This window comes from Trichosurus vulpecula, chromosome 3 (assembly GCF_011100635.1).
Source record: "Trichosurus vulpecula isolate mTriVul1 chromosome 3, mTriVul1.pri, whole genome shotgun sequence".
In the NCBI taxonomy this organism is placed as follows: domain Eukaryota; kingdom Metazoa; phylum Chordata; class Mammalia; order Diprotodontia; family Phalangeridae; genus Trichosurus; species Trichosurus vulpecula.
The window spans coordinates 157947592-157964873 of NC_050575.1; the positions used below are offsets into that span (position 1 = coordinate 157947592).

General features: G+C 45.1%; 1 protein-coding gene across 1 annotated transcript in view; it reads right to left on the minus strand.

The window, feature by feature from the left end:
* Window positions 1-17282, minus strand: part of CDH22 (cadherin 22) — a 145071-nt gene that overhangs the window by 66776 nt on the left and 61013 nt on the right. The window contains exon 3 of the mRNA XM_036748020.1: window positions 6321-6615. Coding sequence (XP_036603915.1) covers window positions 6321-6615 — 295 coding nt within the window. The remainder of the gene's footprint in view (window positions 1-6320; window positions 6616-17282) is intronic.

The following is a 17282-nucleotide window of genomic DNA, read 5'->3' on the forward strand; positions in this document are numbered from 1 at the left end:
TTTAGAACAAAGGATGTTAGCACCTAAAACATAAACTGGGGAATGTAAAATGTCATTCTTAGAGAGGATTTTATCCCCTCGGATGCTAAAACATAGGATACAAAACTGCAAAGGACCTTAGAACATAGAGTATTAGAGCTGGAAATGACCTAAAAAGATTATCTATTTCAAAGCTCTCATTTTACAGAGAAGATAATTGAGACCCAGAGAAGGAAATTGACTTGTCTAAGGTCATAGAGCCAGCTAAAAGAAAAGACTGGCCTAGAACCCAGAGCTCCTGACTCCTGGATCAGGGCCTCTTCCCCAGACCCTGCATTGTAATTCACCGGCTGTTGCTCTCGGCACTTACATTAGGCCTACATTAAGTAGGATTGATGATGCTGCTTTGATTAGGATTTTATTGTGTTACTCTTGGCTTCCAGCGGGAGAGAATCAGATCCCTAAACACCCCAGACCCAGGTTACTAATTCATCCAGAGAGGACTCTGACCTTCCCCCCCACACATACACACATACACACCCTCCCAGGTGTCATGATTCCTTTTTGGTTCTGGCCCTTTAGGGTCTTTCGGGAGCGGGGGCGCTCTGAGTGGCCTCATTTCTATGGGACCCTGAGTCCAGATGCCTGGACCAAAAGCTCTTCTCCAAAGGAGACACAGAGGCCTCTGCTTGCCCCTCCTCTTGTCCTCCCCTGCCTTGGCCTCATTCTTCCCCCTCCCCCAGACTTGGCCCCTTTTGGTATTGAAAGCCAAGCGCTGTTGCTAGGCAAAGAGATATTGCACATATAGATCTTCCTGGACTTTAATTAAAAACTTCTTCAGAAGTTGTCTCTGTGGACGCTGGCCACGATTGATTCCACCTCTGGCCCCTGGGGGCTCCCTAGCCAGCCCTCTCCCTGGTCACTGAGTCCCCCTTCTTCCTATCATTCCCAGTGGAGACAGTGAGCCATGATCCAGCCTAGGAAGGGGCAGAGAAGGGGTCTTTCTGTCCAGGCATACCGATACCTTCATCCTCCTTGATCTTCCTGCATGGCAGAGGTCTTCAAAGACAGTGCTGTTCAGGTTCATTTAGACCTGACCGTGGCTTCTAGTTTTTTTACTCTTGGTTCTAGCCCTGCCAACAACTAATTCACAGTGTGACCTTGGGCAAATCGCTTCCTTTCTGGACATCACAGTATAATAGAAAGAGCGGTAGCTTTGGGGGTCAGGGGTCCAGGGTTTAAATCCCAGATCTATAATTCACTACCTGTATGAACTTGGCAAGCCACTTAACTCTGGTCCTCCTTTTCTTCACCCGTCAAATGAAGGGATTGAACGAGATGATTTTCTGTCCAGCTGTAAATCCAAAGCTCCTGCTTCCTTATCTGTACAATGGGTTTTATTAGGCCAGATACTTGCTAAAGCCCTTCTGGCTCTAAAATTCTATGATTCTCCCAACCTATGTTCCTCCATTCATTGACCAGAGGACCAATTAGCATGATTAGAGCGTGGAGGAAAAAACAAACCAATGAACTGCTAGTGCAGAGGTCTGGGTTCTAATAGCAGCTTCCTCATTGACTGGCACTGTTGCCTTGGGTAAGTGCCTTCTCCTCTCTGAGCCTGAGTTTCCTTCTCTGGAAAATGGGAATGATCCTGTCTGGCCTTCAATGATCTTATGAGGATAAAATGAGATAATGTATTTTAAAGCCAGCTGGAAAAGTTCAAAGTGCTGGAGGTTGGTCGTTATTATTCAATGAGTGTCTTGGGAGGCTCTGACTGCATTGCCGTCTCCCCCGCAGGGAGCTGCTCAGAGCGTGGAAGGGATGTCTGGGAACAAAGCTCCCCCACCCATATGCACCATTTGGCAAATTAGAGCTCTTTGGGGCCCCAGATTCAAATTTCTACTTGTGACAGGAAAGGGAGAAGGGGCCGGGGACCATCCATGTCTCTGCCCATAGACGGGGCTCCAGTAGCATGGGGGATGCAACACATCACATTAGCATGTCAAAACACAGACTATGCAAGTGTGAAAGGGACCTCAGAGCCCAACCAGCTTGAGCCCCTCATTTACAAATCATACAATTTTGAGCTGGAAAGGATCTTAGAAATCAGCAGGTCTAACTAAATTTTACAGATTAGACAACTAAGGTTCAAAAAAAAGAAGCAATTTCCCCCAGGGTAACAGAGTGAGTGGATGGAGCTGGGATGTGAAGTCAGGGCTGAGACTCCCTGCCTACTTCTGGCTGCCCCTCCCTCTTCATTGGAGTCCTGGCCCATCTGAGGCTGCTGCGCACACTCTCCTTCCCTTTTAACTTCTGAGCATGCTAATTTGCAAGGATTGCCGCCTTTCATGTTTCCCAGCCGTATTTCCTTCTCCCTCTGATCTCCAATTTTGCACAGACACTGTCGCCTCTCGTAGGCCGTGTTCCCATCATTTGGTGATCAGGCAACTCAGTAAATGTGAGTGATTTTCAAAGCCGCCTAGATCCTTGTCGAATACCCTGGTGTCGGGATTGCTTCCGCTTTAAAAGTTGCTGAAGTAAAATAAATTAATTTCATTTGATTTCCTTCCCCAATGGTCTCACTGGTTTATTTGGCTCTGAAGTCCACCCACCCACCCAGGAAGAACAGCCACGGTACCAGGGATTATCCCCAGTTCTTCACAGTTCTTGTGCCCTCGCTCCCACCAACCTGGTCCTTCCACAGGCACGGAGGTCACCAACTCAATGTGAGCTAACACCAGCTGCCCCCTCAAATACGAATGTACTCACACCTCTCATTGGATCTTAAGATTTAAAGCCGACGGAGACTTGAGTCTTCAGCTAGTTCAATGCCCTCCTCACAGAGAGGGAAAGTCATCCACCCAAGGTCACACAACCAGTAAGCGACTGAGACTGTTTTCAAAGCAAAGCTCTTTGTCTCCAAATACAGCGCTCACGACTCTTCTGGGAGGCCATTAGTTAGTTTACAAAAACAACAGCTAGCATTTATATAGCCCTTTAAGGCTCGCAAAGCACTTTATATACGTTGGCTCATTTGAACCTCACTACTACTCTGGGAGGCAGGTGCAATGATGATCTCCCTCCTATAGTTGAGGAGAAATTGAGGCTGAAAGAGGTTAAGTGACTTTCCCAGGGTCATGTAGCTGCTAAGTGTCTCAGGCTGGATTTGAACTTAGGTCTTCCTGACTCCAGGTCCAGTGCTCTGTGCTCTGTGCGCTATGGCGCCACCTAGCAGCCTGCCTTTGTCACTGACAGAGGAGTAAACGGGCTCAAGGAGGTAAGTCACTTAAGTAAGGAATATGGGACTTGAACCCAGAATTTATGTTTCCCAGGACAGAGCTTTTCCCACTTCATCAGAGCTATTATCTCTCCTAAAAATCTCTAACTGACTGGTTCAGCACTTGACACTTCACAGACCTTCAAAATTCATTATCTCACTTGATTCCTATAGGGAATCAATTATTATACCTATTAACAGATAAAGAAACTGAGGCTCAAAGTAGTCATCCATTTTCTGCTTGAGTCTTCTAGCACCAAAGAACTCACTGCCTGGCAAGACAAACCTTTTGTTCCTGGATTTTTTTAAGATGTTCTTAATGACACTGAACCCAAATCTACCTCCTTGTAACTTCATTGCATTAGTAATGAACTCTCCTTTCAGACCTCATACCGTGCTTTGTTTTGTATTTCTCTGAAGCATTTGTTATATCATACTGCATAACACAGTTAACGGTGGGTCTTTTGCCTATAGTAGGCAAAAAACGGTGGGTCGTTCTGCGATGGCAGGGACTCTGCCTTAATCATCTTTGAACATCTACTTAGCAACGAGCTCTGCACATGCGCATGTTTAATAAATATTGTCATCATCTGAATGAATTGGTCCTACTTCTACCCTGTGGGGCCGTGCAGGACAATGGTATCCTTTCAAATATCTGAAGGTGGCCATCATGGTGCTAGAGATTTCCGTCAGGAAGAAACCTCTGAGGCCCGCTAGTCCAATCTCCCACATTTTAGAGATGAGGCAACTGAGGCCCAGTGAGATTATATGTCTTACCAAAAGTCATAAAAACGTAAATATTAAAAGTAGGATTCAAACCCAGGTCCTCTGAATCCAAGGCCAACGTTCTTTGCACCACACTAGGTTGTCTATCATTTCTGCGGTGTCTTTTCTTCTCCAGGCTAAACATCCTGGTTCCTTCTATCGATCATCAGTATGGTCTCATTTTCAATCCCCTTGACATTCTGGTTGACTTCCTCTGGATGTTATCTAGCTTGTCAATGTCCCTCCTACAATATGGTGCCAAGGATACAGATAATTCTAACTTGGGGCTCTGTGTTGTCTGCTTCAACGGGTATCTGTGTTCTCTCTCTCTCTCTCTCTCTCTCTCTCTCTCTCTCTCTCTCTCTCTCTTTTTCTCTCTCTTTCTCTCTCCTCGTTCTCCCTTTCTCCTTGTCTCTCTGTCTCTGTTGGTCTGTCTCTCACACACACCCCATACGTACTATATATATACACACACACATATATATGTATATATACACATACATATATACACATACATACCCAGTATCCATGCATGTAGTTATTTTCACAGTATGTGCATGAATGCATTCACAAGTACTATATGTACACATATTGTAAGTACACATAACGATGGAGAGGAGCAATACATGAGTACATACACATTGGAGCTCCTGGTTCTCAGTTGTCTCCTCAGTCCTCCCCTTCCTTTGCATCTGTCACTCTTCCTGGCCCACTTTCTCCTCTTCCATTTCCCTGGGCTGATTGTTTGGAAGAAGCTGCCTGATCATTACCTGTCAATCGCACTGGCCTAGAGAGAGCTGGGAATTACTACTCCCAGAAACAGGATGACTCCTTGTACCCTAGTGTGTCTCACCCCGCTGAAACCTGACTCCCTGAACTCCCCTGGAGGAACAAAGCTCATCTCGGAGCCCTGCCCCTGGGCCCTTTAGTGACAGGCAGTGTAGAGATACAGAAAGAGACCAGGTCTCAGGGCTGCAAGGGAGAAAAGGCCTTCCCCCACTCTGCCCCAGACCCTGACTCCCACCTGAACCTCATGTCTCCAAGGTGGCAGAGGGCTACAGAAAGTGCCAGAGAAGAGTCGCCAGATCAGAATAGAAGGCAACTCGGAGCCAGCTTAGTGTGGGGCAGCCTCCCAGGAACTTCAATATCTAACAGACAAAGCGTTGCAACCTTGTCTGGAAGAGTTTCCCCTCCAAGGAAAGACCAGTGAGAAATGCAAAAAGCTAGGCATATTCCCCTTCTGATAAACTCTGGACATCAGACTGTGTGTCCAGTTTACTGTATCAGCATGTGTTTATGTTTCTGTATGTTGGTTTGTCTAAGCATGTATGTATCTGCTCTCTGTGTCTATATTTGTGCATCTCACATCTAGCTCTGAGTGTCCGTCTATACTTTTCTACGTACATGAGTCTGTGTGTCTTTTTGCATGTTAGGTACCTACCTGGTGCATCTGTGAGTATGTGTATCGGTCTTGAAGTCTCCATTTGTTTCAATTTAGGAAAGACTTCTTTCTGGGTCCCCCTGACTCCCATCCCAACTCTGCAGTTATCTCCAGTTTGCACAGTAGCACATATTCCATATGTACATAGTTATTTGCACACTGTCTTCCTTATTAGAATATAAGCTCCCTGCATGGGTTTTTTTTTTGCCTTTCGTTGTATCCTCACTGCTTCACACAGTGCCCAGCACACAGGAAGAACTTAATAAATGCTTGTACTTTTTCCATCTGTTTCCTCTGTCTGAGTCTGTCTCTCTGAATCTATGTGTCTCAGTACATGATTATGTGTATGTCTCTCTGAGTCTTGGTATATGTCTCTATGTGAGTGTATGTGATCTCTGAGTGTCTCTGGACAGGAGATTCAGTCTCTCTATGTGTCATTATGTATCTCAAACATGTCTGTGATATAATTGAGTCACTGAGTGTATGTATGTGTCTGGATGTCTACACTCCCATTATTTTCTCTCAGCAGCAAATGATCCTCTTAATAGCCCTCCAACAGGAGCAAAGAGCTGTAGCATTTGGAAGTTCTAATAGCCCTACCCAGTCCAAGAGCTCTGGGTGGCTCCCCTCACATCCCAAGCAGAGGGGGTCCTAAGGTCACCACATTACAGTTCCTCCCTCTCTCCAACAAGGAACACCCTCCCACAACCTGCCAACCAGTGCCCAGGAAGCCAGAGCCACAAGCAGAATATTCCAGGGTTTAGGCCCTCCCAGAGAGGTAGACCAGGCTCCCAGAGACATATGTGCTGAAGGACACAGAGAGAAACCAAGTGGCACATACAGACCCTCCTCACCTACCTATGGGCGAGAGCTCAGCCACACTGCCAATGTAAGGGCCCTGTAGGAAGCGAGGTTCGCTGTCATTGATGTCCTGGACTTTGATGATAAACTCGGACTCTGGTTCCAGGAGCTGGTCTGTGGCCCGATCCCGTGCCTGGGCCCGGAGTGTGTAGAAGGTCTTCTGCTCTCGGTCGAGCCGCTCCATGGCATGAATGTCACCGGTCAATTCGTCAATCAGGAAGATTGTCCCGGCCCCTTCCCCAGAGATGGTGTATTTGATAGAGCCATCACCTTCATCAGAATCAGAATGGATCTGCAAAGAGGGAGAGGAAACACTGTATGTAAGGGAAAGGGGGGTGGGGAGGTCAAAGAGGAGACAGAATCATGTCCAACTCCTCATGACCCCATTTGGGGTTTTCTTGGCAAAGATACTGGAGTGGTTTGCTATTTCCTTCTCCAGCTCCTTCTACAGATGAGGAAACTGAGGCAAACAAGGTTAAGTGACTTGCCCAGAGTCACACAGCTATTAAATGTCTGAGGTCACAAGGAAGGTAATAATCTCCTTACACTGACTGGTACATTTATTCAAACATTGTCTCATTTGGACTAGGTGGCACAGTGGATAGAGCACCAGGCCTGGAGGCAGGCAGATTCATCTTCCTGAGTTCAAATCTGACACAACTGAACAACACCATGGTCTCATTTGATAGCTTATTAGACTGTAAGTTCTTTGAGAGCAGGGTCTGAGTCCTATTTTGTCATTAGACCACCACCACCACTTTACATTTGCTTGGTGTTTTAAGTTCTCATTAAAGACCCTATAAGAGGTGAAATTACTCACCCAGTGTCACACGAGCAAGTATCCAGTAAGACTGGAGCTCAAAACCAGGTCATCCAACGAGCCCTACCCATTGTGCAACCCTGCTTTTCATGGCTGGTAAGAGCTCGTGCTTATTTATCTGGCACTAAGTTTGCAAAGCACTATTTACATATATATGCACACACTCATACATACACACAGACATATATATATATATGTATATATATATATATACACATACATATATATATATATATATATAAAATCTCATTTGATCCTTACGACACAGGAGAGGAGGCATTGGTGACATCATTATCTCTGTTTTACAGATAAGGAAAATGAGGTAGACAGAGGTTAAGCTTGTCCAGGGTCACAACTCTAGCAAAATGTTGATATAAAATTGGAACCTAGTCTTTCTGACTCCCAGTCCAGTGTTCTATCTACTAGGCTACACTGCCTCTTAAAATGACTGCTTATGACCTGTCATTGTATCCCCCGTGCCAAGCATATACTAAGCGCCTTCACTGTTGTATTCCTCCTGTTGTTTAAATCTCAACTCTAAAGCCACCTCTCCATGAAGCCTTTCCTGATCTCCCCAGTCAAGTCATTTTCCCTAGGGAAACATCACAAGGCATTGTGTTACACACAGCATGTATTACTGTCCATTAGGTATGTTTCATATTTCCTACTGGATTGTAAACAGAGGTAGCTAAACAGTCCATTGGATAAAGCACTTAGACTTGGAATTAGAATAACCTGAGTATATCCTCCTACACTAGTAAGTGCCCTGGGCAAGTCATTTAATCTCAGTCTGTCTCAGTTTCATCATCTGTGAAATGGGCATGGTAATACCAACTACTTCCCAGGGTAAAGAGCAAATGCAATAATATTTGTAAAACACTGTGCACACCTTAAAGTGCTATACAAATGTTAGCTATATTATTATTATTATTATTATTATTATTATTATTATTAAACTCCACTAACACAGAGACCAGACCTTGTCTAAATTTCGCATCTCCTCCAGTACTTAGCGAAGGGCTCTGGACTCAGTGGTGGATAACAAACTTTTGTTGAATGAATTTAAACCACCTCACAAAAGCCCTCTACCCTTTCTCCAGACCGCTGCAAAAGATTTCTAAAAGATCTCTGTGCCTCTGCTCCCTCCCTCCCCCAATCCCTGCTTCAGATACTAGCAGATTCCTGTTTCCTGTGCATAGATATGGGCTTAATACTCTTCTGTTAAACCTCTGCCCCTCCCCCCCAGTTCCCCAGTTCCTTACTGCTTATTAAGTAAAAAGTCTGGCTCCTCAATCAGCCAATCAACAAACACTTCTTAAGAGCCGCCTTTGTACTAGGCACAGAGCTAAGAGTGGGAAATACAAAGACAAAAGTGAAACCCGCCTGCCCTCAAGGAGTTTACATTTTCTACAATTGAGAGTCCTATTTTTCTTTTTTGTTTAATTATTTGTGTGCTTACATTTATAATCTGTCCCTCCCACATCCTTCCCTCGAACTGAACCACAGCAGTTGAACCCTTACCATAAGCATTCGCTGTCCAGAGAAACAACACAGACACACACGCATGCTGTTTGCCTCAGTTTCCTCATCTGTAAAATGAGCTGGAGAAAGAAATGGCAAAGCACTCCAGTATCTTTGCTAAGAAAACCCCAAAGGGGGTCAGGAAGAGTCAGACACAACTGAAAATGACTAAACAACAAGAATAACGAGCAGGGATGGAGTGACTAGTAAACTCCCTGGCAAAGGAAGACCGAATTAACCTTTAGTGCACATATATATATAGCCTAGAGCTCTGAACCACTAAACCCATCCAGGCAGATAAAAAATGTCAGCCAAAACTCGAAGTTTTTCTCTTTTGATTCTTTCCCACTGGTTCTAACTCAAAGTCCCTGATGTCAACTAACTATCTGACTTACGGTTAGGAAATTTGAATTTTTGATTGTCAGTCTATGCTCATAAAACCCATTTCCAAGACTCTATCCAGTAAAATCCTACAGGACTTGTGTAAGGCCTGGGGGACACAAGGATTTTCTTTGTTCTTATTGAGTGGCATATAGTAATCACTCTCCATCCCTTAAAGGCCACCAAACACCCTGCAGCATATAGAGGGAAGGGCACTGGGTTGAGACTTAGAAGTACCTCCTCTGTTTCTTCATCAAGCATCTACACTGGGTAGTGACCTTCTCTCACCCCATTCTTTACACTGCAGACCTCTAGCAGTACTTCCTGCTTCTCTAATACACATGTATCTTGTGGAGTGGTTTTTTGTCAAATTCATCCACTGGGCTCTAAGTCACATGAGTGGGATGCACTTGTTCTCTGTGGCTCCACAGGGAATATTGGAGAAGATGAAGAGTCAGAAGATTTAAAGTGAGAGGAACTGGGTTCAAATCCCAGCTTTGCTACTTGGGACCTGTGTAACCTTAGGTAAATCACTGTTTCTCTGAGCCTCAGCTACAGAATGAAGGGGTTGGACCAGAAGGTCACAGGTCATAGATTGAGAGTTAGAAGAGAACCTTGGAGGCCACTGAGTCTGACATACAGGCCCCCATTTTGTAGTTGAGGAAGCTGAAGCTCAAAGAGACCAAAAGACTTACCCAGGATCATACAACCAGCAAGCATTTAAGACAGGGTCTGAGTCCTTCTGGGTCAAAATCTATCTTCCAGTAAATTAGGACCAAGGAGAAAAGTTGCAGGGAGGCAAATTTCAGCTTAATATATGGGAGAGTTTTCTAATAACTGGTGCTGTCTAAAAATGGAATGAGCTGTCTTATGGGATAGTGAGTCTCCAGTTGCTAGTGATCTTCAAGCAGAGACTGGATGACTGCCCCGTTAAGGACACAGTGGATTTTTGCTTTGAGTAGGGGTTGGAAAAGATGCTTTCTGAGGTCTCTTCCAACTCTCAGAGTCTATGCTTCCAAGAGAGGGTTTCTGAGCTGATCCGTCTGAGGGATGGTTTGCCACATGCTTTACGCTCACCCCTGATCCCCTAAGCCTTTGCTTCTGATGTCTCCATCTCCTCCCCAAACCCTACATTATGTAAAGGGAAAAGCACTGGTTTTAGACTCCAAAGCTCTGGGTTCAAATCTTGGCTTTGCCTTTTTACCCGTGTGACCCTGAGCAAGTCCCATCTCTGGGGATTCAGTTTCATCACATGTAAAATATAGTGGCTGAACATGATAGATTGCATCTGGATCTCTCAGATCCCTGGCAGCTCCAAATCCTAGGATCCTATAAGGCCCAGCTAAGTCCTTCCTCTTCCAAGAAACTTCCCATCCTACAAGGCTGGGCTGAGCATTTGGGCTTCGGTGAGGCCTCCCCCACCACTGTGGCCCACATAATCTCTTCTGCCTTTGAACTCCTGTAGCACTTACTGTCTGTATCATTCATGCTGATAGTAAATCATTCACACCCTTGTACTGGAACTTAACTGTTTCACGTAAGCCTTATCTCATCCATGGGACTACAAGCTCCTAGAGGGATGTTTCTTCTCCTTAAGGAGGCTAAGCCCACAGGAGAGGCTCAATCCTGCATAAAGAGAAACGCAGAATTGGGATGAATGGAGGAGATGAGATGGGGAGGGAAAGGGAAAGGAGGGGGATAAGGCTGATGTAGCCAACATCATTCCTCTACCATGGTTGGAACAAAGTATAGCCTGGGAGGGGGAGAGATTGGGAATTGAGAGGAGGGTCTGTATCTCTGGGAAGCTCTTCTAGTCCAACCCTCTCATTTTGCAGAGGAGGAAACCGAGGCCCAGAGAAGGAAAAGGAATCACCCAAGGTCATACAATCAATCAGAGACAGATGAGGAAGCAGTGCAATGTGGCAGAAGGGACCCTGGATTAGGAATCAGACAACTGGGATTTGAATTCCAGCTCTGGAAATTTACTACCTCAGTAACCTTTTGGAAGGAGTGCCCTCCCCTCCCTCTCTCTCTCTCTCACTTGGCCTGATGAATTCCAATAACTCCTTTGAAGCTCAGCTCCAACCACATCTCCCCCATGAATCTTCCCCAATGCCCCAGGCAGAAATGGCCTACTTTACCGTACTTCTGCAATGCACTTACTTACCTGTTTTGCACCCCTCTAATACACTCACCACGTAATGCTCTGTATGTCTTATCTTGCTGCTAGCCTGAGAACTCCCACAGCAGGGAACACGTCTTATCTAAACTCTGCATATCCTTCCAGGGCCCAGCACGGGACTCTGAACATAGTAGGTATTCAGTAAATGCCTGTTGAATGTCAGTGTCAAAGGGTCCATGGCACAACTAATGACTATTCACTGGATGCCTACTGTGTGCTCAGCCCTGTGGTGGGGGTGGGGAGCGGCCAGTAGAAGATAGAAAAGAACAAACCACCATCCAGGCTCTCAAAGAATCTGGGAATGGAGATGCAAAATTTACACAGAAGAAATAATTATAAAAATGACTGACGACCGAACTAGGTGGTCTTGAATCTAAGCGTTGTCGGGAATTTAAAGGAGAGACAGCTTACTGTTGTTTGGGATGGTCAGGGAAAAGCTTCACAGGGGAAGGAGCACCTGAGCTGGACTTTGAAGAATGAACAGGGCCTAAATCTTAAACAAGCACATCCATACATTCAGGGGCATAGGAGAGTAGGTTGAGAGAGTAAATGGGGAATCCTAGCCTTCCCAAAGGGTGGTCAAAGTCACCTAGACCAGAGGTTCTTAACCTGGCATCCATGAATTTGGTGGTTTTTTAAAAATGCATATTTTGGTAAGCATATTTCAATATAATTGATTTCCTTTGTAATCCCATGTATTTTATTTTATGCGTTTAAAAATATATTATTCTGAGAAAGAGTCCTTAGGCTTTACTAGAATGCCAGCAGGATTTATGAAACAAACAGGTTTTAAGAATACCTTTCCTAAACCCTCTAGATTCATAGGCCTTCAGCTCTCAGCCAAAGCTCCTAGTGTCCGTCCAGATCCAAGCCCTAACCTCCCCCAGTCTTCACCTTACTGAGTTTTTGCTAGAGTCGTTTGGGAAAGTTTATTGCTGCCTGCCTGGTTGAGGGTTAGGGGAAAACAGGTTGCTGAAGAGAGGACAAACTACTTTTTGTAGTTTGTAGTAGCTATCGCAACTGTTCGTTCCCTCCATGCACACACCCATGTGTGCACACATACGTTTCAGTCTCGAGCATCACTTCTCTCTATCTCTAGGGCCATCTTCTTAGAAGAGGTGGGACTTAGAGCTAGAAAGGACTTTAGAGGTTACCTGGCCCAACCCTCTTATTTTACGGAGAAGGAAATGATTCATCAAAGGTCACACAGGTAGGAAGTGACAGAGCTGGTCTTCTGATTACAAGCCTCTTCTATACTGAATAATCTGAAATGAGGCTTTGAGGATGGAAGACTCTTTGTTTATACTCAGCACAACTATTCATCCTGGGCTATTAGGAGGAAGAGAAGGAACAGCTGGGTGGCTGCTCCTAGCCAAATCCAAACAGCCTTCCCAGAGCTAGCCTGGCAGCACCTCAGGAGCCTATGATATGGGGCAGAACCATCAAGGATTCCAGTGGCCACAGGCTTGCTTGGAAGGAGGCATCGACTCTGTGGCCAGAGGCGGTACCACTCACTGCTATACTCTAGTTTCCTTCTCACAGAATAGGAACAAATAAACCAGTTAAAAGAATTAGAAAGCAGATATGGTCACAGATAATATGAATTGTATAGTGAAGAACAGTCAGAATGAGTTTGGAACGGTCTGGGTTAAACCACATATGGGGAGACAGCACTTTGGAGGAACAGTCCTAGATTTCTAGAACTTTACTAGAACACAGAATATTAGATCTGGAAGAGCCCTTAGAACATAGAAAGTTAGAGCATGAAAGAATTCTGTGACAGTGTTCCCAACTTGTGGGCTGAAGACTCCCCAGGAAACCCATAGTTATTCTCAGGGGTGTTCAAATCCATATGTGCACCCAGCACTGTCAATTTGATCTTTATTTAGATCCAACAAAATATGCAGTGTGAATGCAACTGCCATCATGTGGGGGGTCTGCAAAATTTTTTGACATTTAGAAAGGGTTCTCATACTCAGAAAGGTTAGAAACCTCCTTGCCTTAGAACACAGAATGTTTGAGCTAGAAAGAAACTCAGGAATCATCTAGTCCAATCTTCCTGATCTTACAGAAGGGGAAACCAAGACCCATCAAGAGGTGACCTGGGTTACACACATCAAATTAATAGCAGAGCTAGGAATAAAACCCAGATTTATTGATTTCTGGGCCACTTTTTAACTACACTGTATAATGGTTGGGGTGTTGGGGCTGGCCCTGAGATGGTAACTGAGGCCTCAGCACTTGGCAGATGAGAGCCTGAGACACAGGGAGCCTCCCACAGGGGCCATGGGCCACCTGTTCTATGGTGTTAACTTGGAGACTTCACCTCATAGGCCCAATTTTATGAGGTAGTGACTGGGAGGAGGAGAGGAAAAAGAAGAAAACAAGGGAAATTCTCCTATTGCTTTAGGGTCCGTAGGACAGGTTCCCCTTAAAGCGGCAGAACATGTGTCCTTCCATCATCCTCAAGGGCAAATATGTTCCCTTCCCCCCAGAATCCCAGGCAGTTCTCAGGTTCTTGTTATGTTCTGCCCTTACTGTGTGGCCAAGGAGTGCCCAGAGCAAAGTCCTCCCATCCCTGAAACTCAGTCCAGTTGTGATGCTAGGATGGATGGGGGAAACCCCAGGCTTCTCTCTTCCAATCCCTACCTCTCTCCATGGAGGGAGGGAGTGAAAGGGTAAATAGCAAACAGGAAAGACAGGCCTTCTCATCCCCGGGAACCGCCAGTGATTCAGGGCCGACCGTCCTGAGATAATTTTATTGGTGGCATTAAACTGAGTTATGAGGTTTTTACAATCCAGCCACTTATGAGAAATCTATTAACAGTAACTGGACAGGAAGAATGCATCTCGGTGGAGCCCAAGACGGGCATTAATTGGGGCAATCTATAAGGGGACGGGGACCCGGAAAGGTTCCACCCGACGCCACCATTTACTCCCCGCGATTTCTGCTGAGAATCAGCAAAGTTGCCAAAAAAAGAGAGACGTCCATTAATCGGCTAATGAAATATGAAAATGTTTATGGGCCATTCAATCTTCCAAACGGCAGTTCTATAATCCACCTTTCAGACACACAGTTCCACCAGACAGAATTTATACCCAGGACCTAGGTGGTGTGGGCTGCTTTTTTTCCCATCTATGACGGCTTCATCTCATTTGTCCTCTCGTTGGGTGGAGTTGGGGTATCTCCCCATGGACCACTAGAGCATATGTTCCAATAGCTTTCATTTGACAAAGAGGGAAATTGAGGCTCAGAGAGGTCAAGATGCCCAAGATGACATAGCAAATTCATGACGTAGAGAAGAGGGATCTGAATTTGGAATCAAAAGGCCTAGATTCAAATTCCAGCTTAGAGGCTGATTAGCCACATCATTACCCACGTTGGCTACATCATTTCAACTCACTTGCCCCATCAGTAAAATGAATGCATTGGATGAGTTGACCTCTAAGGTCCTTTTCACTCTAAAGCCTGTGATCCTGCAAGTTTGTTCAGGAGGTAGTGCTATGTGGTCTCCAGAACACTAGGCTTGGAGTCAAGCACCCAGGGTTTTAGTCCTAGGTTTATGTGCTCTTAGCCAAATTCAGAATATCAGGGGAGAGTAGCATTTCTCTACCCTGGTGGGTCTCCTCCTCTGTGAAATAAGAGGGATGCAAAGAATTATTCCCAAGATCCATTCTAGCCCTAAAGTTCTAGCATTCTAGAGACAGAGCTCAGATTAGAATCCAGGATTGCTAGAAGGTTAGGGCCCTTTCCAGTCAACCGCCTTGAATATCAGGATTCCAAGGTTGGGGAGAAGGACCTGGGAAGCCCCAGTTTTTGCATGGGGAATATCCTTCACACCAGTTCTCCCTCAGGCGATGGGCAGTAATGAACACTGGGCTTAAGTCAGATGGGATCACCTGTAATGGACCTTAGAGGCTGCAAGGAAAAGGGAGGGGGGAAAGGGAGACAACTTAAAGGTGATGTCACTGTTGTTCTATTGCAATTTACAAACTGGAGCTCACTCTAAGATTGATGGTCAGATCTCCAGGGACTACAGAACCAAATAGGGCTTGCTCTCTCCTTCTGGCTCCCGGGACCTTGGATTTGGCAGCCTACAGCATCGAAAAGGCTGGGAGTCAAGAGACCCAGGTTTGAGTTTCATTTTTAACTGCTACTTATTATGGGCAAGTTATTAAACCTGTGCCTTAACTTTCTTACCTCTAAAATGGGGGTAAAACTGGTACTATCTACCTCAGTGTATTGTATGAGCCTTCGTAAAGGGTGCTAAGAGGTCTAGATGATTACCAAGGTTCTATTCCTAACTCTAACCCTAATTTGCTATGTGACTTTGGACAAATTATTCCCCCTTTCTAGGCCTCAGTGTTCTTACCTGTAAAACAAGAAGGTAGGACTAGATGATCCATAAACCCTCTTGTGGCTATAAAATTCTTATTTCTAAGGTCCCTTCCAGGACTAACATTCTATATCAAATGTTCTGACGTCTCTTCCAGCTCTGACATTCTATGTTTTTGGAGTCCTTATAGCACTAACATTCTGTGCACTGTGGCCCCTTCCAGAAGAAAGTTCTATTTTATGTATTTTAAGGTTTCTTCTAGCTCAGAAATTCTATCTTTTAAAGGTCCCTTCCAGCTCTAGCTCTCTGATAAATGTTAAGTTTTTATTATTTTTCTGGAGGTACCTCTGGAGAGTATTGTATTCTTGTCTCCAGCCAAGGTCCCAACACTGGAGGGAGACTTATCTCTGAAACAGCTTGGAGGCAAAAGAGCTGGAGACTTCTGGGGAGGGAGACACACCAGAAAGTGGATGTCTTGGCTCCAGCAGCAAAATCAGAGTGAACAGATGCAAATCTTCCCAGGCATAGAGAAACCTGAGCTTTTTGGCAGAAATGACTTTCTCTAAGTGGGTCTTTGTTGGAAGTTTTTCTTCAGACTCTAAGCTCCCCAGGAACCAGAGACCGTATCCACCTTTGATTAACCTGGTGGGGCTCCAAACCCAGCCTCAGTGAATAAACATCTATAGTCCCTTTCTCTGGGAGATAAGGGAGAAACTCACAGGAGCTGAAGGTAGACAGAGAGACCATGACTGAGGAATCACCTCTAATTTATTGCCCTCATGTGAGACTGGACATGGGCATCAATGATCTTCTTGGAATCATAGAGCAGAAAGGACACCTAGGTCAACCCTGTACCTTAGGCGGAATCATCATGGCACAAGACCTTAGTTCAAATCCAGCTTCTGCCACTTACTAACTGTGGGATCCTGGGCCTCAGTTTTCTCAATTTTGGGGTCCCTTCCAGCTCAAAATCTATAATTCTGTTCCACTATTCTCAATGATCATTCATCCTTTACTTGAAGGTCTAGTATGACATGGACTTCCCTACTACACAGGGAAGCTCATTCCACTTCTGGATGGTTCTAATTAGAAGGAAGTTTTTTCTTACATTGAACTGAAATTTGCCCAGAACATTTACACACCCTTCCTGGTCCTGCCCTCTGGTGCCAAAATGAACAAGTCTAATCCTTTCACATGACAGTCTTTCAGATAGTCAAGTATCATGTCTCCCCTTGGTCTTCTCTTCTCCATGCTCAGAATTCCCAGTTACTTCAATCAGCTAAGCATATACAATGTTCCAGGCACACTGCTAGGTGCTGGGGCTAAAAAGACAAAAATGGGAATAGTTCCTGCCTTCGTGAAGCTTCCATTCTAACCTCATATGGTGTGGACTCCAGGCCCCTTATCAGGCTAGTTGCTCTCCTCTGGATAGTCTACAATTCTTCAGTGTCCTTTCTCAAAGGCACCAGTTACTCAGAACCAAACTCAATACTATAAATCAGGTTCCTCATTCTGGAAACTGGGCCTCTCCTAAATAAGCCCAGCTTTTTTGGCTACTGTGTCTCTTCCACATAGTAATCATAAAAACATACTTCCATCCTTCAACAACTACCATCTCATCAAAGATCTCACATCAGGATGGGACCTAAGAAGGTCATTGGAAGGACCCAGTGCTGGAGCTGGAGGGGTCATTAAAGGTCATTTAATCCAAGCCCTTC